The 27,396-nt window shown below is 38.1% G+C and overlaps 3 protein-coding genes across 4 annotated transcripts; all 3 read left to right on the top strand.

The window, feature by feature from the left end:
• Nucleotides 1-580: 580 nt before the first annotated feature.
• senp2 (SUMO specific peptidase 2) lies at nt 581-8,358 on the top strand. Of its 2 annotated transcripts, none has more exons than XM_042389437.1 (17): nt 581-916; nt 2,535-2,596; nt 2,697-2,809; nt 3,235-3,301; nt 3,451-3,532; nt 3,641-3,812; nt 4,137-4,243; nt 4,356-4,438; nt 4,774-4,822; nt 4,900-4,972; nt 5,089-5,241; nt 5,364-5,495; nt 6,259-6,504; nt 6,797-6,876; nt 6,988-7,072; nt 7,168-7,263; nt 7,344-8,358. In XM_042389437.1, exons 1-17 carry the CDS (start codon nt 744-746, stop codon nt 7,404-7,406), a joined length of 1,836 nt encoding a protein of 611 aa, XP_042245371.1. In that variant the 5' UTR covers nt 581-743; the 3' UTR covers nt 7,407-8,358. The 2 variants fall into 2 exon arrangements, with proteins under 2 accessions (XP_042245371.1, XP_042245370.1); XM_042389436.1 differs by having other exon boundaries at nt 582-916; nt 5,086-5,241.
• Nucleotides 8,359-10,326: 1,968 nt separating this feature from the next.
• tra2b (transformer 2 beta homolog) lies at nt 10,327-15,727 on the top strand. Its single transcript, XM_042389439.1, has 8 exons — nt 10,327-10,516; nt 12,638-12,777; nt 12,883-13,042; nt 13,619-13,807; nt 14,115-14,230; nt 14,331-14,450; nt 14,719-14,789; nt 14,949-15,727. The coding sequence occupies exons 1-8, from the start codon at nt 10,484-10,486 to the stop codon at nt 14,957-14,959; spliced, it is 840 nt and encodes a 279-aa protein (XP_042245373.1). The 5' UTR covers nt 10,327-10,483; the 3' UTR covers nt 14,960-15,727.
• A 3,073-nt stretch (nt 15,728-18,800) lies between these two features.
• On the top strand, nt 18,801-26,275 carry LOC121880707 (obg-like ATPase 1). Its single transcript, XM_042388165.1, has 11 exons — nt 18,801-18,911; nt 19,230-19,327; nt 19,443-19,586; nt 20,478-20,605; nt 21,396-21,571; nt 21,677-21,757; nt 21,969-22,066; nt 22,197-22,337; nt 23,478-23,574; nt 24,428-24,550; nt 24,682-26,275. Exons 2-11 carry the CDS (start codon nt 19,230-19,232, stop codon nt 24,781-24,783), a joined length of 1,188 nt encoding a protein of 395 aa, XP_042244099.1. The 5' UTR covers nt 18,801-18,911; the 3' UTR covers nt 24,784-26,275.
• The last annotated feature ends 1,121 nt before the right edge of the window (nt 26,276-27,396 follow it).

Raw genomic sequence — 27,396 nt, 5'->3', positions numbered from 1 at the left:
AGCATGCTTTTCTAATTTCAAATTTCATTTAACGCCTCACGAATGTCGTGAAAATTTATAATCCGGTTCCCAGTATTTGTCTATTTAAATCGGTCACTGTAGTAAGTGACCTGTAGTAAGTGGGATGTTGACCACGATTATGTAACAAAATTGATGTCTGAGCAGCTCAGTCTCAGCCAATGATACTCTAACCTGCCGCTGACGCTCTTTAGCTTCTCGCCAGGGTTGGTTCGTTTCGTCAGTCCACAGACACCGCTTGTGGTCGGGTTCCCGTCTCTTGTTTCCACTCGGTTGTACTTTAGAACTCCGCCCATTCCGTTCTACACAGATGAACAAAACGTTCGCATCTCGTGAAACATCAACACTAAATGACGCACATCCTTAAGATGTCAGCAGCGCGCGGTATTTTGTTTCCTAGGATGGCGACGTCATGACCCGCCCTACTCTGCTTCTGATTGGCTTACCCTGATATTCTTACCCTAATTCTAGCCAATCTCATTCCTCATAACCAACCCAACCAACGAAGGTAACGAGTACTAGCCAATTAGAGCCAGAGTAGGGCGGGTCATAACATCGCCATCCTAGGAAAAAAATTGGCCAGCAACGCAGTCAGTGTGTGCTAACGCTAAGCTAGGATAACGGCAGGCTGTGTGTCGTAGATCGTCGTCTGACACCGTCTCTGCGGTGAAATCGTCCTGGCCCGCGTAGAAGACCTCGTTACAATTTTCTCGTATTTGTCTGGGATGTATGGATGGATAGTTGACGGAATATCCTCGCTGTTTGAGCCCGTAACGGGGCAAAACCCCACCGAGTGGCCCGGGAAAGGTAACGTTAGCGAGGGGAGACCCACGACACCTGAGGCGAGGACACAGCGGCAGGAGACTAACGGCAGACCGGCTAAACGTAACTACCAGAGGTTGGTGTTTGAGGATAACTGCTATGTTTTAATTATATACCTAGGTGTTACTATTGGTAACCAGAGAATCAATGGGTGTCTTCAAGGAGGTTGGTGATTATAACGTTAAGTCTCTCAACAATCGACCTAACCTTAACACTAGTTAGTTAAAATAAAGTAGAGATCTTACTGTATATTAAGTATCGTCCATTGTTGTTATTATCTTAATATTGGCACAGGTTGCTTTCATTTTCATCTTATCACACAGGCTTCATTTCAATCAGTTGTTAAAATCTCCTGAGCTCAACTTAAAATATAAAGTCCACAATTATCATCTGTATTTTGAATTAAAGGATAGGTTCACATTTTTGCAAACCTGTCTTACAACAACAGTCAGGTGCCCATATGAACACTGACAGAGGTTTTCCTCGCTGCAATCATCCCTCTTGTTCATACTGGCTAGAAGGCTACTGGTTAAAAGGTCCCTTTAAATGTGCTTTCAATGTAAGTGATGGGGGACAAAATCCACAATGTGTCCACACAGTTATTTTGTGCAAAAAATTCATTTAAAAGTTTATCTGAAGATTAAATGAGGCTTCAACAGTCTGAGTTAGTCATATCAAGTGGATATCTGACACATTTACAGTCTTTTTAAGCATAAATTTCCCTCTTTGTGTTTCCCCGGACAGTGTATCCTGTTAAGCTGTGGTGGAAGCATAGTAACAAAAAGAGAGACTTTGGCACTAAAAAGACTTTAATGTTGAAAGATATCTGCTTTATTTGGCTCATTTGGACGACTGAAGCTTCATATTAGCTTCAGATAAACTTTTAAACACATTTTTGCACAGAAGGAGGCCCCATCACTTATATTGTACATGCATTATGAAGAGATCTTCTAATGGCCAGTATGAACAGGAGGAATGATTACAGCAAGAAAAACCTATTTCAATGTTCATTTGGGCCCCTGACTGTTATAAGACAAGACTTGAAAAATTGCGAACCCGTCTTTTAACACCAGTTCATTTATATGTTGTTTGAAGGCACCAATAGTTGGCTCACCCAAATTACATGTATGATGATGTCAGGTTATTAGGTACACCAAGCTAAAACTAACACAACAGTACTTATGTCTCATCTATTCATCTGGAAATGCATCTGAGCTGCTGTGGAATCAATGAAGTTTATCTTGATTCAACTTTATGACCATTTTGGAGGCTGTAGTTTGTGGTGCTGTTGATTTGTTTTGATTATACTGAGCGGTGTTTTTGCAATATGTTGTGCACCCTATTCATATCGGTGAGGGTAGACTAAATATTAGTAACACCTCTGAGTATAGTACCAAATGATTCAACAACATTAGAAACTACAGCCTCCAAAATGACCTTGTAGTTAAATCAACATCTAAGTTTATGTACAATATCAACAAAAACTGTATTATTACCTTCATGAACATGGGATTTGTTGCAGTGCTGTTGTATTCGACCGCACTAGTTTTAACCAGTTGTACCTGATAAACTGGCAAATTAACCATAAACCAAACGTAGCATCACATTGTTGTTATTACGGCATCAAGTCAAGAATACTGTGACATTTTCTACTGTTTGTATAATTTATCTCAAATCTTGTTTTTCTGTTACAGTGTTGATGTTGCAGACAGTGTTGGCCAGAGTGAACAGGTGGAGGTGAAAAGACGCAGACGAGGTTCATTTACCAAAAAAATCTTAATTTTTTTTTGTAATTCCAAAAATCTCCCACAAATGAATATGACGATGATGTTTATATGTGCTCTCGTGTGTGTCAGATGTAGTAATAAGTTTTGTGAAGAAGACTGTGGCCGGGGTAGCAAGTCTGCTCAGGCTGCGGAATCCGCTGACGACCAGCTGTGAGAAGCACAGACAATATGAAGAGACACAGGTTTGTGCTCCAACTCCATCAGACACATATATTATATACTAAAACTAACCTATGAAAAGAGATGCGGAACGTGTTGATTAGCCTATATGCCAAACAACCTAGACAAGTTTTTAAAGGCTATTTGTGACGCAAGATACCAAATATAGTTGTATTAGTTGTATTTTATTTGGTCAGACTTGGTCAAATGTGAATGGGGAAGCAAAATGTGATACCAGATGTGAACTGTAATGCAAATTAAGTAGATCAAGACAAAATGTGAATGTGTCTGGATACAGGATATTAAGTCTGAACACAGTTAATGTGACAGTTTTACTGTATTTGCACTTAAAACTGAGCTCAGTGTTACTGTAAGTTTAGCTTGATGCTCTGACTTACGATTTTTATTTTTACCTTTTGAATAACTTACATTTCCTCTGTTGACGCAGCCCGTCACTCTGATGGGAATAGATGAGCTCCACACCTCATGGCTGAACAGCACTGAGTGGAGAATGGGTAAGTAAGAGCGTCTATTATTGCACAGAATGACCTGCTGACTCATTTTAATGTCCCTTTGTGTCATTCATACGCTCTGCTGTGGACGTTGTGGTGTTATCGTCCTAATCCTTGCTTGTCATTCCGTTGATTTTGTTCTTCTTCCACAGATAAACCAGTGGGTGGAGTAAATGAAAGGGGCGGTAAGAATCCCTTTCAGAGCTCCTCACCTCCTCTAATGAGGAAATACAGGCAAGTAACCAGATAGCGTCCGTCATTCACTCACTTCACTCAGTTTTTCTGTGTAGTGTCTTTTGACAATGCTCCCTTCGTAATGGTCGTTATTTCTTTTGAATACAGTGGGACAGCGCTGTCTGCAGGGCTCCCTGACAGGGGGAAAGACAGGGAGAGGAGAGGCTCCCTCCAGCTGCTGCCCTCCAGGCCTCTGAGGGTAGGAACCCCAAACCCCGACCCCACCTGCACTGTCTTTGGACACAACCGCTGCTACAAGCCCAGTCTTACTGTGGAAGAGGTAAAATACACAATCATTTGGCTTGATGAATGTAGTCATACAAATGCTCTCTCTAATTCTATATAATTTGTGTAATTTGATGCATTTAGAACAGCATTTTATGTAAAACTATACCCAATTTATTAAGCTTAATTATGAAGTGTTCTTCATCTTCTAAGTGAAATTACACAACAGCTTAAGCAGCAGAAAACTAGACTCACTGAAAATGAAGAAATCACAATAAAAAAGACATTAGCTATTAGCTCATTTCTTTCTAATGATTCTTTAAAGCTCTGCACCTCACGGCTGCGTCCGTTATCATGTGTTTTGGGTTTTATCCTCTAGGCCATAAAGCAGAACAATAAGGAGCACTACAGGCGCTTGCTGGAGATGGTGACAGAGAAGTACAGCAAAAGCCAACCCCTACCTTTCAACCAAACGAAACCACAAGAGTGAGTACAACCTGTTATACGTGTGGAGATATTTTTTGAAAATCAATTGAACAACATAAACTGGGAATGAGCTGATCAGTCCTCTGAGACCCTTTACTTTTTTTGATCCCAGTGAGTCGCTGTCGCAGAGTGAACACAAAGCGACTGCTTCAGGAAAAGCTTTTGAATCAGTGCCCAGGAAGACAGGATACACAGGTAAGACACCTCTATAATCCTTATTCACCTCCAAGAAAACTGATGGAGTTGTTTGTTTGTTTTTTTTAACACCTTTTGGGTGTTTTAAGAGATGGTTTTATGTCATTAAGTTGTAGTTGCCTCCCACTTGATTGTGGGGCTATTTTTTTTATAGCTAAAGCTATAATAAAGCTATTCCGTGAATAAACAGATCCCTTTTCTCACAACACCGAGTCAGTTTATTCAAAGTTAATATATATAATAATATGAGATAAACATGCTCAATAATGCAGTAAACAAGTCCCAATGAATCTGTTGTTGAGGATGTCGCACTGATATTTGTCTCTGTTGCACAGCTGCCCCAAGTGTGTTTACATGGAGAAATGCATCTGCACCCAAGGACAGGTTGGTATATTCTGATTATTCTGATTCTGATTGTTTCTATTATTATCTATTATAACATCTGAATGTTTGTTCTCCAGGCGGGCTGGCTTGACTCTCAGTAAGACATTCAGTGGAACCTTTGAGGACACACAGCATGTGAGATGTGCAAAGGTAGTTTTTCTTTTTTTTCTTGCTCTCTCCTGACAGGTCAAAGCACTCGTTACATTATAAATATGGATGGAAAAGTAAATGTATAATTCCTGTTATGTCAACCTGTCTTGCAGCAGAAACCGACAGCAGACTTGGACCTTTCTACAGAAGTCGCTACTCGCCTCAATCTAGTGGACAGAGAGACTTCTGCCATCAGCCTGCCTGACACACATTCTGCACACACCACCCACATAAGACACAGTGATGAGGACATACCTCGACTCACCAAGGTGAGACTCAAACTTTCAGGGAGTTACATGTATTCTTACTGTGTTGAAGGAGGCATGAATACAGTTTATTTTATTGAACGTGTTTTTTGTCTGTGTCTGTGTGTGTGTGTGTGTGTGTGTAGGATATGGCAGCGGAGGTGAGCGGTGCTCTGGCTCAGAGTGATCCCAACCTTGTTTTAAGTGCCGCTTTCAAACTACGCATCACACAGAGAGACCTGGCCACACTACAGGAAGGTGGATGGCTCAACGATGAGGTATGGTGTAGTAAAACGATTTGGAGAAAATTATATCTGTTATGTTGATTTGTGACATTTTTTTAAAAAGTAATTTTATTTTTTATTAGATTAAACTTTGTACATATTCAGGGACATAGTGTATGTAGTCAACAACAAGATGGACTTCAAGAAAATGTCAACAGCAAACACTGATAACGATTATGCTGCAGGTGTTAAATCTAGCTTGTGACTTCAAGCTTCCCTCAAAACAGAGGGAAGCTGTAGTTAATATCTCTGATAGATTTCAGCAAAAACCAGAGAAAATGCAGCTTTTCTAATATCCTGTTCATAACCCAACCATCAAATTGTTTATGTACTGTTTGTGAGGTGTGAGTGTTTGCCAACAGTAGCAGCTACTGCACTCAGTTGCTATGGAAACAAAAGTTTGTTGCATGACCTCGTTTCTCGAATTATCGCAGCAAAAATGTTGTTGACAGAACTGTGATGTTCAGAACCATGTGAGCATAAATCTGTTCATACATTACTGTGTTCCTAGAAACTGAGGGACCAGTATATTACCATGTACAGTATATCAGTGGCATATATGCAAAGAGTTGATGCTTTTTGGAGCAAGTATTATCCCCTTAAGTCTAATTATTAGTCAAATTATTTCTGTTATCTCACTGAAAGACAAAGTTAACAAAAATGAGCCTTTCTTGCAGTTGCACAATGGAGATAATGCAGGTGATGCTAAGTGATTATTGTGAATGTGTGACCCATGTTTACTTTTAAACACATCCAGGTGATGAACTTCTACCTTTCCCTGATCATGGAGCGGTGCTCCAACCAAGCAGCGGGATTAAGAGTCTACTCGTTCAGCACCTTCTTCTTCCCCAAGCTGCGGGGTGGAGGAGGAGGAGGAGGAGGAGGAGGAGGCGCGCAAGCCGGAGGACACGCCGCTGTGAAGCGCTGGACCAAGGCTGTCGACCTCTTCCTCTATGATCTTATTCTTGTCCCTCTGCATCTGGGCGTCCACTGGGCATTGGCTGTGAGTCAGAACGCTGAGAACAGTGTCCATATTTATCATTTCTTCCCATGTCATATCCCTCCCTAAGTGGGTGATTCTTGTCACGCAGTGTCTATAAAAACTTGACAAAGATCAAACTGTTTTGATATTTAATTTAGGTAGAAATGTGGAAAATGTTGCTGTTGATTGGTGTCAAAAATTCTTAATTACATCCAGTATTCAGTGTTGTAAAAAAATAAAACGTCAGCTAGGATGAATACTCCAATAGGTGATAAACATTTTTACTTTTTGCCTTCTCACTCTCCCTCTCCAGGTAATAGATTTTAAATCAAAGACGGTGAAGTCATATGACTCGATGGGCCAGAGACATGATGACATCTGTAGTCTTTTACTGTGAGTCCTCATCGAGCTCTTCAGCTTCAGATATCTGATCATTTTGAATGGTTTTCTATACAATATCTTGTAATTTTGCATAAATAAAAGTGACTTTGTTATGTTTTCCAGACTCTACCTTAAGGAGGAGCACAAAGCAAAGAAAGGCAGAGAGCTCGACAGTGGCAAATGGACTCTTGGTAGCATGCGGGCCGCTGTAAGTCAAACTGGGATGAACGATGCACCGCTTTCATTAAATATTTTTATTTACACTTTGAGATTAACGTGCTGTACACTGTGCATGCCTTACAGGAGATTCCACAGCAGAAAAACGGCAGCGACTGTGGTGTTTTTGCCTGTAAATATGCAGACTATATTGCAAAAGGAAGGCCGCTCACCTTCAAACAGGTATATACTGTATGTTCACCTCATTTTTGTGTTTTTTTTTATATATAAACACTAAAATAAATGTCCCTCTTTCTCTACAGTGCCACATGCCTCTCTTCCGGAAGTTAATGATCTGGGAAATTCTCAATCAGAAGCTGCTATAGAGAATCGAAAACAATCTCCTGTCAGTTACACGCCTAACAACAGAGACTTTCTCAACGGGAGCAACGTCTGTGTACAAGTAACGACACAGCGAGGAAGATTAATAAAAAGGATGGGCCAAAGACGTGAACTTTACTGACTGAAACGTAACGCAGTCTGAAGAAATCAAACACGAGTCTTAAGATTTGATTATATCCCCGTACCTGCCGGGGACGCATTAACGTTTTGTAATCTCTGAGTTGTAATTGGAGACTTTATTGGGATGTAAGAAGTGTATGTATTACACAAGCTTTGGCACTACTGACTGAATGGCTTTTTTTTTTTTTTTAATTGACTTTGGATTGTTAGTTTGCAGTACTGCCTGAAGTGCCTTCAGCCCTCTGACACTGAGCTCAACTTTTTGTCTAATTTGGCAAAATTCCTTAGCCGCATAAAACTACAAGTCAGTTCTGAGGAGCTTGCCCCAGAATTTGCTGACTCCTTTTTTTATTTATTTAATTTGGCTGCATCCCTCCAAGTTATGATCAACAAGAGTGGACAGCAACTAACTGGAACACTATCAATCTCTAAATATAGACAATGAAAGATAAAATACCTCCTCTCCAGACCTTTTCCGGACAAAAAAAAAATGCACAGTTGAGCGCTTGTAATATGTTTGATTTGCTATTATTTATGACTTGACTGAATGAGAAAGTGTTTTGGGAGTGTGTATGTGTGGTGTATAGTGTTATGAGTGGAGTATTAATAGTTGTTTCTCCCGTATGTTACACAAGTCGCTGTTAGTTCTGTGAATCTTCTTCATGAGCGTACTGAGGCTACTTAGGGCTACTACACTTACTTATAGCATACTGCATAGAAAACTACTGTACACACACGCATGTTTGAGTTCATGCTTTAAAATGTGATTTTTTTTTTTTGTTTCCTGTAATAAAGTATTCATTTTCTAAATTTGAATTTTATACACATACATAAATGACTCATGCAGAGCTACTAGAGGGGTTTGTCTAGAGCTGGATGATGACATTATATTTACCTCCAATAATGCTAAAGGCAACTAACATTTTTCAAGATGCATCAGTGCATATTATTTCTTTTTGGCTCACTTCTGATACATTTGTCCTGATTATTTACAGTATGCCACACTTTAAAACTGCAATGATGTGACATTTCTCTAAAAGTTTTGCTGTTACTTGCAGCATTTAGACCCTCTTTGGTAGTCCACTACATCAATGGATCATCATGCAAATTCTGGTCAACTCTGGTTTTGGTTTGGTCATTTAATCAGATGTTATCAGAATGGTCATCAGAAGTTTAAAAAAACCCATAATATAATTAGCGGTTGTGTATATGCTGTATATTACACTCAACAACAGCCTTTCATCCTTTTCATTGACACTAAATTATATATTTAAGTACTCCTAAAGGCCTGCATTGTGGCAAAAGGCTTACATATACCCAAGTTTAACAACAATGGTAGATCCTCAAAGCTCACCATAAAGTAAAACTGACATTTTGACTAAAAGTGGACTCTCAGGTGCTTTCATAGCTCTGCACAAAGTTGGCAAATTCAATTAATGAGTCCATGAGAATCATGAAGAGTCATGAGGCAATATGGACCAACTATAAACCTGTACTGTAAGGTGCTTCTTTGTGTTGCACAGCAGGTAAGTATGTATTCATATTACATACAGTATTCTTGTATATAATAGATATGTTATACATGGAAGAACATATAGTAAAGCCATACAAGATGCCCTTTATGGTCAATGTTAAAAGGATGAAAAGTAAAATGTGAAAAATGTAAGTTAGTTCCAGTGGTGAAAGAAGTATTCAGATCCTTTACTGATGCAAAACTCAATACAGAAATGTAAAAAAGACTCCATTACAAGTAAAAGTCTTTCAGAAGGTATTAGTTGCAAATTGTCCTTAAAGTATTGCAGTAAAAGTATTGGTTTGGTCCCTCTGACTGATATATTATCATATATGACATCATTAGATTATTAATACTGAAACATCAGTGTGTAAGCAGCATGTTACTGTTGTAGCTGCTGGAGGTGGAGCTAGTTTCAACTACTTTATATACAGTTAACTAGTTTAATCCAGTGGTTCCCAACATAGGGGTCGGGCCGCTCCAAAAGGTCACCAGATAAATCTGAGGGGCCATGAGATGATTAATGGGAGAGGAAAGAAGAAAAAACAAAGTTCTGATACACAAATCTGTTTTCAGTTTTTTTTTTACTTTTTCTGTAATTTTTGATTTTTGGTGAAATATTGGATCATTTGAACATTTACTGAAATGAAACCATATGAGAAGTTTAGAGGGAAAAATCACTATTTAGTGGAGTTGTTAACAACTCATACACATCTGAAATGTGACCCTGACTACACACTGCTTTTTGTAAGACATCAAAAGCCAAAAAGGTTGGAAACCACTGGTTTAATCTTTAACAATGTGCTGTATTTTAAAAGTTGGTATATTATCCATTGTGTCAAATCTTCATCTGAAAAGTAATTAAAGCTGTCAAATAAATGTAGTGGAGTAGAAAGTACAATATTTCCCTCTGAAATGTAGTGGAGTGGAAGTGTAAAGTAGTAATCAAAAGGAAATGGTAAAGTACAAGTACCTCAAATTTGTCCTTAAGTACAGTACTTTCCACCACTGGTTAGTTTCATGTTATAACTTTTAACTGTTTACATTGAGACTTTAACATTAAAATGTGCAGTAACAATAAAATAATGTATGACCCTTCTTGCTTAAAATGTAGAGAGGTATATTCATGAAATCGATTAATATTGTTATTATTTACTCTTAATTATTTTTACACAGTTTATTTGAAGTTTACACATCTGCTTTTCTGTCAAAATAAAGGTTTTATTCCATGTTTACGAGTTATTTTGAAACGACGCTTTTATTCTGAAAGATCGAACCGGAAAAGGACAACGACTTCTTTTTTAGCTGCAAAACGTTTTCATCGATAACACCAGTTTAAATCGATCCGGTTTGCTTTGCGGTAAACCCGTCGTTAGAGCCAGTTTACCACGTATTTTTTAAACGTATTTGCTGTCTAGTTACATTAAAATGAGCGACACCGAGAAAGATTTCAGGGAGCAGGTGAGTTGTGATTAGCTGCAAAGAAAATAGCGTTTGAAAAGACGTTAAGCTAACTAACGTTAGCTCGCTAGCTTAGCTGTTAGTTTCGTTTGCAGGTCTGGTAGTGGTCACAAGTTTGTCCTCAGAGATGAAAGCAGTATGTTTTACGTAAGATTAATCGCAGTTTTTTGTGTGAGTAATGAGAAGACTCAGTAGATGTTACATCGTGAATGTTTTAAATGTTAACGCTAGCTGTTAGATAAAGCCTGCGGCCTTCAAAGCACAGCAGCTGGGTTGTGTCTACATGGTAACCCTAGATTTGCGGAAGATATCGCGAGAATGACTATAAATCTTAACCATTGTCCATTAATAACGCTAATTAAGTGTTCTGTTGAGCCTAAACCTAATCAAATATTAACCACAGCGCAGTCTCGTCATAAAACATAATTAAATTGAATAATGTTAAACAACATGCGTAAATGTCGCGAGAGCAAATTCAGGGTTACCCTATAGACACGACCTAGTGCCCGGGAGATGTGGCCGCCGCCGTGCCATGCTACTTTCATTTTACCGCTAAATTGGCACTTAGCGTTAACGCTACCTGTTGAAATATTGACTACTAGTCGATATTTACCTTCAACGTTTGTATCGGTAGCGTTAAAGGATAGGTTCGCAGTTTTTCAAGTGTGTCTTAAAACAACAGTCACGTGCCCATATGAATACTGAAAGAGGTTTTCCTCGCAGGAGGAATGATTATTCCTCCTGTTCATACTGGTTGTTAAAAGATCCCCTTCAAATGTGCTTTCAATGTAAGTGTTTGGGGGGGGGGGCATAATCCACAGTGTGTCTACAGTCATTTTGTGCAAAAATGTATTTAAAGGTTTAAACTTATATTAGGCTTCAGCAGTCTGACTTAGTCATATTAGGTGGATGTCTGCCACATTTACAGTCTTTTTAGCATCAAATTCACTCTTTGTGTTTCCTGTTGAGCTGCAGTGGAAGTATAGTAACAAAAAGAGGGGCTGTGGCACTAAAAAGACTGTGACATTGAAAGAAAATTTAAGAGATAGACTTGAGTTGACTAATTCAGACAGCTGAAGCTTTATATTAGCTTCAGATACACTTTTAAATTCATTTTTGCACAGAAGGAGGCCCCATCGCTCACATTGTAAGTGCATTATGGAGGATCTTCTAATGGTGTATGAACAGGGCGAATGGTTATGGCCAGAAAAACCTGTTTCAATGTTTGTTTGCGCACTTGACTATTATTTTAGGACAGACTTGAAAAATTGTGAACCTTTCGTTTAATGCTATATCCTAGTTCAGGACCAATAAAGACCACATCATGCTAACATATAAAACATATATTCTGCTAATGTTCAGCTATGTTTTCCTGGTTTTTTGCTGTTGTTTTTCTTTTGTACCTTTTTTGGTTTTCACAGAAACCAACATGCCTTATCACCCTTGTTTGTTCTTTGTTAAGGTTGAGGTTGGAAGAAAGAAAAAGGCGGAAGACGTTTCAGATGTGAAGTTGTTAATGTTTGAAGCTGATGGTGTTGATGCATGCTAATGTATTGGATGCTGAAAAGAAGCAATCAAGATCTGTCCCCACTACTAGAGTTGTAATGGCAGATGATAAATTGGGGAAGAGGAGGAGAAGGAAGTCGTAATGTCAAACAGAAGAAAGAAGAAATGAAGGGTTGTTTTGAAGTAATGAAGTTAAAGAAGTTATGAAGTTAAGATCAGAAGTTGACCAGGGTATGAGTAATTTCCTAACAGCCTGCTATGTTATTACTCTATTTCATCCTGTTTCTTTCTCTAAAGCATGCTTGATTTTTTTTTTTTCCTCTCTGTATCAGATACATCAGGTCAATCCCTCTACACCTTTTAGATTTATTGTTCAATCTGTATTTGAGCTAAATTAAATTCTACTTTAATTATTTTTTTGCTATGTATCACCTTTTTTATATAAGAAAATTCCTAAATATTTTCTTTCAAACCTGCTAAATTCCTAAATGTGAATTCCTTCTGAAAGGGGAATGTAGAGGGTGAACGCATTCACCTCCTGGCCCTTTTTATTCTTGTTATTTGGCACAATCTTACCTGCGGAGCAGATTTGAACTCAGTGTCTGGTCTGTCCAGGACTCGCGGCCTGGCTCGAGGAGCGCATCCCCTCGGGGCTCGGTGAAATCCACCAGCCGCTCACCAGCACGCTCCAAAGATGGCTCCCGCCGTTCCAGGTCCAGATCTCGTTCTCGATCCAGGTCCAAATCCAAATCCAGGTAAAGTTGGTTGTGAAATGTGAATGTAAACATTTTAAAGTTGTAGCACGATGAAAGTTAATTACAGATTCAGAGTTGGTTTCATGATATAGTGTGTCTCCACAGGTCCCGTTCCCATCGAAGCTCACGCAGGCACTACTCACGCTCCCGTTCCCGCTCCCACCGACGCCGCTCCAGGAGCCGATCTCGTAGCTGGGAGTACCGCCGGCGTAGGAGCCACAGCCGTTCCCCCATGTCGAACCGCCGCAGACACATTGGTAACAGGGTACGTAATGCTTCTTCTACATGCTTGGTTTGGGGTTTGTGAATTTAGAAGTTAAGTAGACATCCCTCAAAGTATTTGGTATAAAAAATATCACAGGCATACTATTGGTGCTCAGTTTTTAGATTTGAAGATCATGAATAAAAGCATTGTTTTGTTTTTTTGTTTTTTTTTTACAAATTTCCTGTTTTAAACCAACAAATGCAACATTTTATTCTAACCTGGCAAAACATTGAAAAGGTCTTAAGTTTGCTGTGTGACTGAATTTTATAATTATCACTTGATTTATAACATAATTGCACTTAGTTGCTGCTGTTTCAGCTGTTACACCCCACCATCCAGACCCTAAAAGCTGCACAGTTTTTACACATGCATCCAATTAAAAGAAAAAACAATAATGTGCATGTATTCATGAATCGCCTGTTTTTTGTTTTTTTTTACATTTCACAGATTTTGCTTGTACTACACACCTCCTGTCTGTTGCTTATTTACAAGAAAGATCTATGTGTGCACTGCATCTTTCTTTTTTTTCTTTTCCTGCTTACTTCTCACACTCTTCCTCCTCTTTGACTCTCACAGGCCAACCCAGACCCCAACACCTGCCTGGGTGTGTTTGGTCTGAGTCTGTACACCACTGAGAGGGATCTGAGGGAGGTCTTCTCTAAATACGGCCCTTTGAGTGACGTCAACATAGTGTATGACCAGCAGTCGCGCCGCTCAAGAGGCTTTGCTTTTGTCTACTTTGAAAACTATGAGGACTCCAAGGAGGTAAAGAGGATAAGAAGACGACAAGAGTTTTATTTTTTTGACAACATATTGTGTGAATGAGAGCGAACGTTTGTGTACAAATTATATGTTTCATTGGTGAAGTGTGTGTAACTACAGTCCAGACTGGAGTCTCAGCTAACAGTGATAACCACTATTTGTCCTGTTAAGTAGACCTGCGTCTTGCATGTGTCTCCTGTATAAAAGGGATATTTGTTTGAAGTCTTTGTAATACATCAACATCAAAGCAAAGGATGAACATGCAAGTTATGTCATCTTCTTATTAGATAACAGACTGTGTCTCTTTCAGGCCAAGGAGCGTGCTAACGGAATGGAGCTGGATGGACGCAGGATTCGAGTGGATTTCTCTATTACCAAACGAGCCCACACCCCGACTCCTGGAATCTACATGGGACGACCCACATAGTGAGTGTTTCTTAACCAGGCGGATATTTTTTTTTCAGAAGCAGCAGGCTTACGGTATCATCTGAGATGTCGCTAAACTTAATTCTGCGTGTATTTTCAGTGGCGGCGGTTCATCGCGGCGTGTCTCGAGGGACTACGACAGGGGCTACGACAGAGGTTACGAAAGAGGTTACGATCGCGATTATGATCGCTATGAGGACCGAGAGTACCGATCATACAGGTGAGTCATTTTTTTCCTGTGTTCCTGTATCTCACTTGACCATGACCATTAAATAGAACTGCAACTATTACTTTCAGGAAAACGTTTTCTACAGATTACAATTAATTTAGTAAACATGTAAGAATACTATACTTTTTTGAATTACTTAACTTTTTTTGAAGAGCAAAAGTAAATATGACTGAAATTAAAGATGTACAGTCAACTGGTAACCATGTGTAATTTTAAAGGCTTTAAGTGAAGTGTATTGTTTCTGTTTTTCGCCCTACAGACGCAGATCTCCATCTCCTTACTACAGCAGAGGGTACCGCTCTCGATCCCGATCACGGTCATACTCGCCACGTATGTTTAACCCATGTTTTTAACACACCTCAGCAGGGATTACAATATGAACTTAATCACAGTTTGAATGAAATGTATACTTTGTCACTTGAACAGTTTAGATTATACACAAATACAAACTTAATCTCTCATCATGTCTTTTTTTTTTTTTTTTCACAGGTCACTACTGAGCAGCAAAAAGAGTCGACGACAGATTCAGTGTTATTGTTTGGATGCTTGTTTCTTTTTATGTTTTCACCAGATTATTATACAATCAGAAAGCGGTCCACATGCATACCTCCTCCAAGGTCTCACAATTCTTTAAATTTGCTTTAATGGAATAAATATTGTTTACGCAGATTTTTTTTGAAACGGCATGATTAAAACTTTAGCGGCGAGTTAATCGTCACTAAATTTGTAGGAGAAAAAAATCATGATAATTGTTTCGGTGGAGATTGACAATTCTCCTGATCTGTATCTAGAACTGATGACTTCTCCATTGGCTCGAGCCCTAACTTTTCACCTCGCTTAATTGAAATCTGTGAAGTAGTTTTTTTGCATATTGTGACAAGCATGAATGAAAATATAACCTGTTTGGCGACGGTAATTAATCGAAGGGCTGGCTAGTGTGTCCTTGGCTCGACAGACTGGTGTTTATATATAAGCAGGTTTTTCTGTGACAGTTGTATTACAGTTTCTCTTTTTCCTGTTTGTATGTAGCTGGTCTCTGAAACTGTCAAGATCTTAGTTTGCTCTTGGATATGTTTTAAATACCATGTTTCTTTTTAATTTTGTCTTCTTGGTGGAAAGTACTTTTTTTTTTTTTTTTTTTCTTTTTTTTTCCCCCGGTTGTGTATATAAGCAATAAAAATTGACTTGTTCTTGGTTATGTCTTCTGCTGTTGAGTAATGGTGCTGGATGGTTGCAGGAGTGCCCATTAAACATTTGTTTTGACATGAGTTTGTTTTGTTTTGTTTTGTTTTGTTTTACTTGACACAAATAAAAAAATATTACTTATCGGATTTCGTCAATACATCTTATTCCAAATGAAAGTGATCTTCCATAATGTAGCCCTGTAAAGAACTTGTGTCGTCTCAGATTTCACTTTGTTGATTAAAATCCTTCACGGAACAGAACATTTGCAAAACTCAGTGAGGTTTATACAATAATGAAATTCATCATACACTAAACCGATGTAGAGTGGCTTGTAAAATATTCTGGGAGTGGAAATATTGGAAAAGTCAGATATATAGCAGTAAAATGATGCTCATGTACTCTAATTCTGAATTAATGTTCCATGGGACAGCTTGCTTTCTCACAACAACCATATAAGAGTGTCACCGTATGTTTTGGTTTCAGTTGAAAGTGAAAGACTCCCTCCACTTAAAAATGTGTCTTGCTTATTGTTACTGTGAAGTTCGAGCTTCACTGTGCTGAGTTTAACACTAGAAGGCTGTTTTCACATTCATCTGCTGAAGGGGGAAAGTTTCTCTGTGCTCTGAGGTTAACACAGGTACCTACATGCATGATTTGTAACATCACAACTAGATTGCAAGCCAATCGTGGTCCAGTGTACAACTTAGACAAGTGTGATGTGGAAACTTGAAGCATCCAGTGCACAAACACTGAGAATGGACTTTACAGTGAATTAGGAGACATCTTGTATCAGGCAGTTAAAGGATGGATTCACAATTTTTCAAGTGTGTCTTAAAACAACAGTGAGGTGTCCATATGAACACTGAAAGAGGTTCCTGTTCATACTGGCTATTAAAAGATCCCCTTTAAACACTTTCATTGTAAGTGATGGAGGGGACCGTGTGTCCACACAGTCATTTTGTGGAAAAATTTACAAGGAAGATGTGTTTTTTTCCCCATCAGTTACATTGTAAGTGCATTATGAAGGGATCCTCTAATGGTCAGTATGAACAGAAGAAATGATTATGCAAGAAAAACCTATTTCGTTGTTGATTTTGGCGCCTACCTATTGTTTTAAGACAGACTTGTTAAAAAAAAATTGTAAACTTGTCCTTTAAGAAATGAAAAATATTTCCATATTCATAGATTCTGGATTTTTCAAGGAATGAGAAGTAGGCTTGTAGATGTCCTTTTAAGGATTAAAATGAGGTAATTGGACTTTCCTTGTGGAAAAACCATATCAGGCATAAATTATTATTCAAAGTGGAGTATTTTTATGTCTGAGAATATGCATGGAGGGGATCTTAAACTGTTTTTTTTTTTCTAAGTGTAAACAGAAAAATAGCAAAACATGACAGCATCAATGCAGTGTAAGAGCACATTACACTACAAAACAAAAACACTTTTCATGCCAATACTGACGTTTGCTGTCAAGTTTTGTTGTCAGTAATTATAAACAAAACTAAACAAATCAAAAAGTAATAAGAGTTACAAAGTTTTACAAAGTTTCCATGACTACAGGACAAACTCAACAACAGCTAAAACATGAACCTTTTGATGACAGTTTGTCAGCTGCTGCTTTCAAAGTCAAAAGGGAACTTTTGGCATCTAGCAGCCACTAAGATTTAGTGGCTGCTAGATGCCACTAAATTCTTCACACTGCACCCTTAAATTGTAAACTTATAAACATTTCAGCAGCTCTTTGCAGATTTTTAAATTCATACACTACAGGGATTTGCAATACAGTTGAAACTCATTGTATAAAACATTAGAAATGGATGGTGTTTCCATTAATTTGACTTTGTGGATATACTATTTTGCCATTATGAGAAATTTGTTAATCAGCAGATTTTCTCGTTTTTCTTTAATAACCAGTCCACAGATTACATCCACATGCTCAGCATTAACTTTCAAAACTGAATCTTTCGCTAGAGGGAAATATATCATTAATTAATTTGAAAATACATTTCTTTAGCTTTGGGTAAAATGGGATAATGTACGAATTATGTTTCATAGTAATTTGCCAGGATTCATGTCCCTGAAATCAAGTCCTCTGTTGAACTGGTTTGGTTAAGTCACTGGTCAACGTCTGTCTAATCAGACTGTAAATACTTTATTTACTTATTTATTTTCCCGTCACTTTACTTATAGAAAGTGTCACTTACAACATGTGTGACAATAATAAAATAACAGAAAACAATTTAGGCATCATAATGAAATAAAAATGACATAAAGGACATGACTTCACTTTCAATTTGTTGATACAGTCAACATGGTAACAAGACAAAGGGTAAAAGTAATAATAATAAATAGAAAAATAACTTAACAGAAAAGGTAGGCAATAAAATCAGATTTCTTAAAGAAAGATCTTGGAGAATACTAACTGTATGTGTAAGTTAGTGGTGCACAAAATGAAGTCACTGGCTCAGCCTGGTAGTACACATTTAATTAAGATTTTCTGCAAAATGCAAAAATATCACTTTAGCTTAATAATCGCTACACAGTGTTCTCTGCTCCCATCTTGTACCATGGATGTATTATAAGAGCTCTTATAATAATACATCCATCACCAAGTGTAACAGAACTAAAGTTTCGGCCTCAATTACTTTAGTCTTTTACCCGTTCCTTTGGTTTACAGTACAAGTCCAACAAAGTTCATGCAGTGTATTTCTCAGTGTTCATTTCACTGTTGCCCTTCAGTCTTTTCTTTGCTTTTTTTTCATAACAAGTGACTTTATGCAGTATGACCCACAGTATGAACTCATTACCTCAATGTCTGGTGCTGTCCAAGGCCGCCACAGCCTTTTGCAGGCTTGAGACATACTCACTGGTAGGTCCTCGATGCTGATTCCTTTTTTTTTTTAAACAGTAAATACTTTTTTAACCGTAAATATTTAATTTTTAAAAACCGTAAATACTTTTTTTTACTGTATACTATATGATAATACTTAATTTATTTTTTTTTAATTTTAAAAATACCGTAAATACTTATTATTGGTTTATTTATTTATTATCGTAAAAGCTTTTTTTAACCGTAAATATTTAATTTAATGCCACTTCGTACACTTGTGACGTACATTTTCATCTCGTCGTCCGACCAATCAGAGACCCCTCACGTCAAAACACTTCCGCTATGCTCTCCAACTTGCCTTTCCACTGGAGCGGCCGGTGTGAGCAGATACCAGGAGTGTACACCACGTAGCCCACAGGCGAAGAACAGAAATAAAGGTACTAAATGAGGAGGATTCCCGGTTTAATAGCTTTCGGGCTCCTTTTAACTAGTGGAGAATGCAGATAGTAGTATTAGCTGAGTCGGATATTCTGGCTAACAGGTAGCTAGGAGTAGTTTCAGTTAGCCACTAGCTAACGTTAGCATGCTGTGTTTGAATGAGCATATGACTGAAGCTGCGTAAACACGTTTTCAGTGGAGCTGACTCAATAGGATGGAGCTACATAGTGCTGCTTGACCAGGGCTGAAATGTTGGCGTCAGTGAAATATTTTGATGTGGGTGTCACGGTGTATCCAACTTCTTGTAACTCTTGCAGATGCCCCCAAAGAAGGGAGAAGCCCCGAAACAAATTCCATTAATTGGACGATTTGGAACCTCTCTGAAAATTGGCATTGTGGGATTACCTAATGTTGGGTACGTACATGTTATAAGTGATGTTTATGATATGAGTAAATTAACTACTGTGGGGTCATCACATCACCATTTGAAGCTGCCCTCCTACTGACCCTTGTCTGACTCTTCATTGTAGGAAATCCACTTTTTTCAATGTGTTGACCAAAAGCCAAGCAGCTGCAGAGAACTTCCCGTTCTGCACAATCGACCCAAATGAGAGCAGAGTACCTGTCCCTGATGAGCGCTTTGATTTCCTCTGTCAGTACCATAAACCAGCCAGGTGCGTGTTATGAGTCTGTCTGTGTTTAGAAATACAATTAACAATTATTTTTATTATTGATTAGCCTGATGATTATTTTCTCAATTAATTGGTTAAGATTTTTGTTCATAAAATGCCAGAAAATACTGAAAAATGCCCATTATATTTTCCCACAGCCCAAAGTGGCATATTCAGGTGTCTTGTTATGTCTAACCAACCGTCCAAAACCCAAGGATATTTACTTTACTATCATGTATGACAAAGAGAAGCATTAGATCCTGACATCTGAGAAGTTGGAACCGACAAACGTCTGGTACTTTTGCTTAAAGTTACAATATCGAAGATTTTCATTTAAACAAACATCTGTTAAGTCACTATCTATTGCTGAATGCAGTAACACATCGGTGATTGAGCCTATGGCCCGCTGATGAAAGCTCTTGCATTTGCAGTATTATGATTACTACGAACCAGGTGTTGGTGGCGACTTTCCCGCCATGCATTCAAATCACAAGCAGCGCAGTTTGTGACGCAATTTCTATCATGTAGTGGTTGATCCACCAGAGAGGGTAGATGGACCTAACGCAACAGACTCACTCTTCAATTCGCTTGTGCTAGCGTGACGTCACACAGCAGCAATATGGTTTGGATCTCTGGGAGTGAGGTCAAGTGAGGTCCAAAAACACACCTGCAGTTATCGCTTAATGCCATACGGTGCTGCCAGAGAGGACGAAACAAAGATCTTCGAGATTGCCACTTTAAATGATTATGCAATTATAAAAATAGATGCCGGTTAATTTTTTTGTCAGTTGACTAACCAGTCAATCATCTAATCATTGCAGCTCTTCCTGTGTTATATTTCCCTCTGTCTCATTGATGACCCCCTTTCTGGTCTGGCTGTTTTGTCTCCTTCAGTAAGGTTCCTGCTTTTCTAAACGTTGTGGACATTGCTGGTCTGGTGAAGGGAGCTCACTCAGGACAGGGACTTGGAAACGCCTTCCTCTCCCACATCAGTGCCTGCGATGGCATCTTCCACATGACTCGTGAGTTGTGCATGCAGCTGCTGTGTAGTAACAACTGAGTAGAGTGGACAGGTGTTAAGAGGGCGAGTTAGTGCCACTTCTACATGTCTTAAAGGGGAACAAGACTAAAGGATTTATGCTCATGGCCCAGACAGGACAACATGGTCAGTTCCTGTGAATATGCACCAAACTGCCCTAGAGCTGGGTATCTAACCTCAATACTTTTATAGTACTGACCAATATGTGTCTGTAATGCCAAGTATCAAGCTGTTAAGTGCCAAAAGCGGGCATCAAATGTCTGGTCAGATTTGTAATTTTGCTTAGTATATAGATATAGATAGATCGTTTCTGAATTTAATACATTTGTTGTCAATTTTAGACATTTAAGTGTTTACATCAAAGGAAGACATAAAAGAATCATTTTGGTATTGGTACTGAAACTCTGCATTGTGTTATTTTAGAGTAAAAATCTTTACATTTGTGACCAACATTGCATGTAAAATGAGAGGCTGTAAAGCTAAATGAAATTTTCAGACCAATATGGAGTTTGGATGCACAACCTCATTTGATAGTCTTGGAGGGTCTTCAAAATTCATCGCCTTTTGAACAGTGTAGGATTACTAATTACTAATATTAGTACTCCACTTTTAAAGTTTTAGGAAAGACCTGCATGATCATAAATACTGACTGAACAGTTAAGGGTTTAGAAATAACATATAGTTGTCTTTTTTAAAGGCCGGGCCCTTAGATTTAAACATGTGTGAATAAACTCAACAGGCAGACTACATCTGTCAAATATTGTGTGTTTTAGGTGCGTTTGATGACGAGGATATCATCCACGTGGAGGGTAATGTTGACCCGGTGAGGGACATCGAGATCATCCACGAGGAGCTGCGACTAAAGGATGAGGAAATGGTCGGTCCAATCATCGACAAACTGGAGAAAACCGCAGTCAGAGGAGGTGACAAGAAACTCAAACCTGAATATGTGAGTAAAGCATGTTTTATGTATGTGTTGCTATTGGAGGAGATGGAAGATCATCATGTGTAATCAGTCTGTATACACCACCTAACCTGCTGCTCCCTGCTTCAGGATATCATGCTGAAGGTAAAGAACTGGATAGTGGACGAGAAGAAACACATCCGATTTTACCATGACTGGAATGACAAAGAGGTATGATGTGTTTTTGTGTAATCTGGTTGTGCTGTACAAGTGTGTCAGTAAGTGTTTGGTCAAATATTTGTACAGTTATTTATTACTTGGCTGCTGTATGGATCAGTAGAATGTGGAGATGTATTCTCATATATATATGATAAAAATCTGTGTATTGTCATTTTGTTTTTAATCTTTGCCATTTTTAAAAAAAATTTTAATGTCTTTACAGATTGAGGTGTTGAACAAATACCTGTTTCTGACATCGAAGCCCATGATCTACCTGGTTAACCTCTCAGAGAAGGATTACATCAGAAAAAAGAACAAATGGTATGTTCATCTACATGTGCCCTGTGTGTGTGTGTGTGTGTGTGTGTGTGTGTGTGTGTGTTGATGTCCTTTTTATTTATTTATGTATTTTAGCTGTCTTTTAGCATTCAGAATAACTTGTTCTCCACAGGTTGGCGAAAATCAAGGAGTGGGTAGATGCCCACGACCCCGGTGCTCTGGTCATTCCCCTGAGTGGAGCAGTTGAGGCTAAACTGCAGGACATGGAGGAGGAGGAGTTGAAAAAGTACTGCGAGGAACAGAAGACACAGAGGTGAGACAAACAGTACACACACGGTGTGACAAGAAGCCGTTTAGATGCCAAGTAGAGCTGCAACTAATGATTACTGTATCAGTTGACTAACCTTTTAATTGTTTTTATGATTAAACATTCAATCGATATATAATGTCACACAATGGTGAAAAATGCCTTTTCATCATTTCCCACAGCCCAGAGATGATGTCATCACATTAGTTGTTTTGTCTGACGGTCTGATCAAAAGTCCAAAATACAAAGATGTCCAAATTACAACAACATAAAGGCAAGAAATCTCTACATTCAAGAATGAAACTGAAGAAGAGATCAACATTTTCTGTTGATTGTCTAATTGATTATTAATCATCTAATTGTTTCAGCTCTAAAGTTCTTTAGATTATCTTGATCTAACTGGAGTGAAGCGACAGCTAACTGTTTGACCTCACAGTCAATATAACGAGATTGTTAATTATAGTTTGTTGACAGGTGAATATTATTCAGAGTCATATTATTTTGAGTCAATTGAACAAGTCATCGAGCCCTTTTCACATCAGACATTTTGACTTGTCATAGGAGGATAACCGCAGGCCCAAGTGTCTACAGCGAAAAAGACCTTTTGTGTCAAGTCGTGTTGAATAAATAAATAATGTTTACACTGTTGTGTGACGGCTGAAATACATGAAGCATGGACGTCATATAGGTGGGGCAGAGCAGGGTTTTTTTACTTGCTACTGTGTAGCGTGTGGTTGCGTGTTAGCCGTTGAGTGTTGCCAACTGATAATGCAGTTGGTTATGCAAGGCTTGGAAGCGTATGCTATAATAACTGGTACTTAATTAATTAAATAGATCGTATTAACTACAGGATGATGGATACACATTGACTTGATTGATTATTTTGATACGCAATGTAAAAAGGTTGCACTGCTGTGTCACATTGCCTCTGGTACAATGAGGTATTTATTTCAATCGTGCTGACGTGTCACGCCGCATCCATGCCCTTTGTATTTCGGCCGTAAGGAAGGCGCAAATCCTCCTGAATTATTATTAAAATAATTAACTGTACTTGTTCAAATAAATTCCAGTTTTGGGGCTTCAATCATTGAATGTTTGAACCTCTCCATCACAGCTGATCAAGTGAACGTCTCTGTGTGTTTTTAGTGTTCTGACCAAAATAATAAAGACCGGCTATGCAGCTCTACAGCTGGAATACTTCTTCACAGCGGGACCAGATGAGGTGCGAGCTTGGACCATCAGGGTGAGTAATATGACTGACTTTCCTCAAAATGAATCAGTAACTCCTGATAGGATGCTGAACTAAAGACTTTATTTCAAAACTCTAGACACTGTCGTTTCAAACTTGTAATTTAAAGTGAATTTAACATCTATTTCAACAAATAATTTTTTGTATCGTTTAATGTTTTCTCTCTTTCTGGCAATTTACTAATCTGACTTTTTGAAATTTGCAAATATTTGAGTATTTTACTGCACATAATGGGCCTGAAATGTGACAGCGACTGAGAAATGTGCTCCAAATGTGCATCTTTTTGGATTTGAAGAATATTTCTCTTAATGTTTGTGATTTTTACTTTTGTATTTGTTTTGGTATTTGCAGTATTTCTGGATTTAGATCTTTTTAGCCTGATAACTAGGCTGAATTGCCATTTCATTTTCACAATACACTATTTGAATCACTGAATAAGTTAGAGGTGTGGGTCACTGATTTGCTCACTGTTGTGCTTCCACTGCTTGTAATTGAACTCAATTGAGTTTATTGATTTGAAGTTGTTGTTTTTTTTTTACTCTTGTTTTTAGTATGTAATGTTTTTGCTCTTGTATGCATTTTGTCCTTAAGAGCCACTGTACTAAGCTCCTTTCATCATAGTTGTCTCCTAAATTCAGTCAATCTGAAATGCAGAGCATAGTTAAAGAGAATGGGTCTGTTCTTTTTGCCTGAGTTGCTCATAGAGTTGCCTGTTTTTTGATACCATTATTATCCAGGGCAGTATATTGAGATAGTATAATGAAATAATCTATGAAACATATCCCTATCTATGATAAAATTCTTAAAGGAGGCAGTTTGTCATTTTGTTTTTGTTGTGCTCCAACAGAAAGGCACCAGGGCTCCAGGAGCTGCAGGAAAGATCCACACTGACTTTGAAAAAGGCTTCATCATGGCCGAGGTGATGAAGTTCAATGACTTCAAAGAGGAAGGCAGTGAAAATGCAGTCAAGGTGTGTGTTTGTTTATAGCGCAATTATAAACTCAGGTTACTCTGCTGTTGAGTTTCTGTCAATAACTTTGTTGACACTGAAAAATGTCACTTAATACAATATTTTTTAAACGTTAATTTCCTCTTTTGCAGGCTGCTGGTAAATACAGGCAACAGGGCAGGAACTACGTCGTGGAGGATGGGGATATTATCTTTTTCAAATTCAACACACCCAATGCACCCAAAAAGAAATAATGAGACCACACAGTCACCAGAGGGAGATCTCAGAATACATTTTTTTGTCAGGGCCCCTGAGAGCTACATTGTCTGCTGGTTTTTATACCTCTCTCTTGAATTCAGAGGAACAACTCGCTGCCCCCTCGGCCAGAAGTATTTACTCAACTGGCCTCCCGGGCTTGGACCAGAATCTATTAAGATGATTACATAATAATAACATTTCTGTACATTCCCATCTGTAATATTTTAAGCAAAAGTTCAAAGGGCACAAACTGCACTGAAAGTCAAATGTTTTTGAACACTATATTCTAGCAGTCATTGCCTCCAGAAAGAAAAAAAAATAGATTTTTTTTTTTAATTTTATTGGGAATGATCTAATCAGGAAACTGTTACAGACCGCAAATTGCATATTCTTTTGTAACTCATGTTAGCACAGTTTTAATCAGGCCTATTTTAATCGGAGCTTTTTGATCATTTAAGTCACAAATGCACAAAAATTCTTGGTAAGACAATCTATAAAATTTCTCTGAGAAATTAGAGCTTCAGCCTCAGCCATGAGTTGATGATTTCCTCTGTGATAACTGCTGATTAATTTGCAAGTACTCTAGTTCTAACAAGACTTGTAATTAGGGCTGTACTGGAGGCAGTTGTACTGGATCATTAACTAACCTCTGTAATTGAAATACAGGAGAACAGTGGTAACTTTAGTAATTACAGTATGTGTGCTACAGGTGCTTAATTAGTCATCAAAATTGAGTCCGTCTTGAGTTACTTTTAGGTCTTTCCTTAGAATAAAAAAAACATTTCTCAGTGCATTTACACATTTTCCTTAATTAAGCTTTATTTTTATGGTATCCAAAGTAAAGTTCTAATTACACTGCTTAAGATTTAACCAAAAAATTAAAAATATATGTTGTCCAAAAACATTTTGACTTGTCAGTGTATGAACATTTGAGAGAGATTGAAAGCCGTCACTCAGTGTTGCGCCTCAGGGCAGGAAAGCTGCATTCTGAGCAGGAGGGATATTGTTATTTTTAGAAAGAGCAAAGCAGGCATCCTCGCCAGTGCCTGATCAGACACCTCAACAGAGAATGTTGTTATACACACTGCTTTTATTGACTTTGTGTGGGCTGGTTAAAAAAAAAAAAACATGACTCTTCTTCACGTTATGAACTCCACCCTGCGTAATAAGACAATGCTTCATTGTGAATCTGAAAAATTATGGTTTGCTCTGGATCGTCTGGACTGTAGAGCTTCAAACTGCATCTTCGCCTCTTCCTCAATGCCTCCACAGTGTGAATGTCATTCCTTTCGAGACTACTTACCATCACATAACCATACATTTTGCCAAATTGTGGACGTAGAAATCCTGCCCTCTTAATGAACCAGAATGAGTTTTTGAGGAATGAGGTACAATATGTTAAATATGCTACTATAAGGGAGCCAGAATCTAATAAATGTCACGCTCATCAGTATGCATGTGTCAATAAAAGGAGACAAACCTCTGTCATCTCTGTGTATTCCTACATTTTCCTCATTTCACACTAAAGTAACATTAGGGTATGAGAAAATATGCAGAAATATGGAATTTGGAGTGTGCCACTGGGATAATTACAATTTTTTACACTGTAATTATAATCAATTAATAAGCCATTATGGATGAGAGGTGTGTCCATGACAACCTGCAACTCCACCTGCTGAGGAAGATCATGTGATATTATCAAAACAACATCTACGGACCTTGAGGTAATATTGATGAACTTTCAATCTCAACATTTGTTTCCTGCTTTAACATTTACATTTTACACTTTGTGGTCATTTTAATTTTAATTTAGCTCATTTTCTGATTATTTTAATCTATAGTAGCTTTATTGTAAATGCATCAAGTTATCAATTGATAATAAATACTGTAAAAGTCAGAATCTCTCCAGTGACCCTTAAAGCTCCGTACAGGATGATTAATCATATCACATCATGTTTTCAATGTGGACCAAATAATGAATGATCATCTTTAAAAAAAATGGAAACATTTGAATGTTTTGCTTGACAGTTAATTCTGTTGCTAAAACATCAGTTGATAAAGCAATTTCCACTCTTGGCACGGCATCGCATGGCCTGTTGGAGCTTTCAGTTGTTTCACATTGTCATTGAACAAACTTCATCTGTTGATATAAACGTGATACAGTCAAAAGGTCCAAGATAAGCATTACGTGGACCATAAGTGGAGGTGGTTGGCCTTTGTAAATGTTCATTTGTAATTGTTAAAGGATAGGTTCACAATTTTTCAAGTCTGTCTTATAACAACAGTCAGGTGCCCAAATGAATATTGGCCATTAGAAAATGCCTTCATAATGTACTTACAGTGTAAGTGATGGGGGCCAAAATCCTTCAGACACAGACTCCTTCTGTGCAAAAATGTATTTAAAAGTTTATCTGAACCTAATATGAAGCTTCAGTCGTCCAAATTAGTCAAATCAAGTAGATATCTTTCAATGTTACAGTCTTTTTAGTGCTAAAGTCCCTCTTGTTACTACCACTGCAGCTCAACAGGGAAACACTGTCTGAGGAAACACAAAGAGGGAATTTTTTTGCTAAAAGACAGGCAGATATTCACTTGATATGACTAACTCA

This window comes from Thunnus maccoyii, chromosome 16 (assembly GCF_910596095.1).
Source record: "Thunnus maccoyii chromosome 16, fThuMac1.1, whole genome shotgun sequence".
Lineage (NCBI taxonomy): Eukaryota > Metazoa > Chordata > Actinopteri > Scombriformes > Scombridae > Thunnus > Thunnus maccoyii.
This window is presented reverse-complemented; position numbering and strand designations above follow the sequence as displayed.

Excerpts from the sequence above, each read along its gene's own strand:
- senp2 (XM_042389436.1), top strand. The coding sequence starts at position 744 with ATGTATGGATGGATAGTTGACGGAATATCCTCGCTGTTTGAGCCCGTA. Across the intron at positions 2,597-2,696 it reads GGTGAAAAGACGCAGACGAG|ATGTAGTAATAAGTTTTGTG; the intron begins GTTCATTTACCA and ends CGTGTGTGTCAG. Across the intron at positions 4,244-4,355 it reads AACCAAACGAAACCACAAGA|TGAGTCGCTGTCGCAGAGTG; the intron begins GTGAGTACAACC and ends TTTTGATCCCAG.
- tra2b (XM_042389439.1), top strand. The coding sequence starts at position 10,484 with ATGAGCGACACCGAGAAAGATTTCAGGGAGCAG. Across the intron at positions 10,517-12,637 it reads AGAAAGATTTCAGGGAGCAG|GACTCGCGGCCTGGCTCGAG; the intron begins GTGAGTTGTGAT and ends TGGTCTGTCCAG. Across the intron at positions 13,043-13,618 it reads GCAGACACATTGGTAACAGG|GCCAACCCAGACCCCAACAC; the intron begins GTACGTAATGCT and ends TGACTCTCACAG.
- LOC121880707 (XM_042388165.1), top strand. The coding sequence starts at position 19,230 with ATGCCCCCAAAGAAGGGAGAAGCCCCGAAACAAATTCCATTAATTGGA. Across the intron at positions 19,587-20,477 it reads CAGTACCATAAACCAGCCAG|TAAGGTTCCTGCTTTTCTAA; the intron begins GTGCGTGTTATG and ends TGTCTCCTTCAG. Across the intron at positions 22,338-23,477 it reads GAGGAACAGAAGACACAGAG|TGTTCTGACCAAAATAATAA; the intron begins GTGAGACAAACA and ends GTGTGTTTTTAG.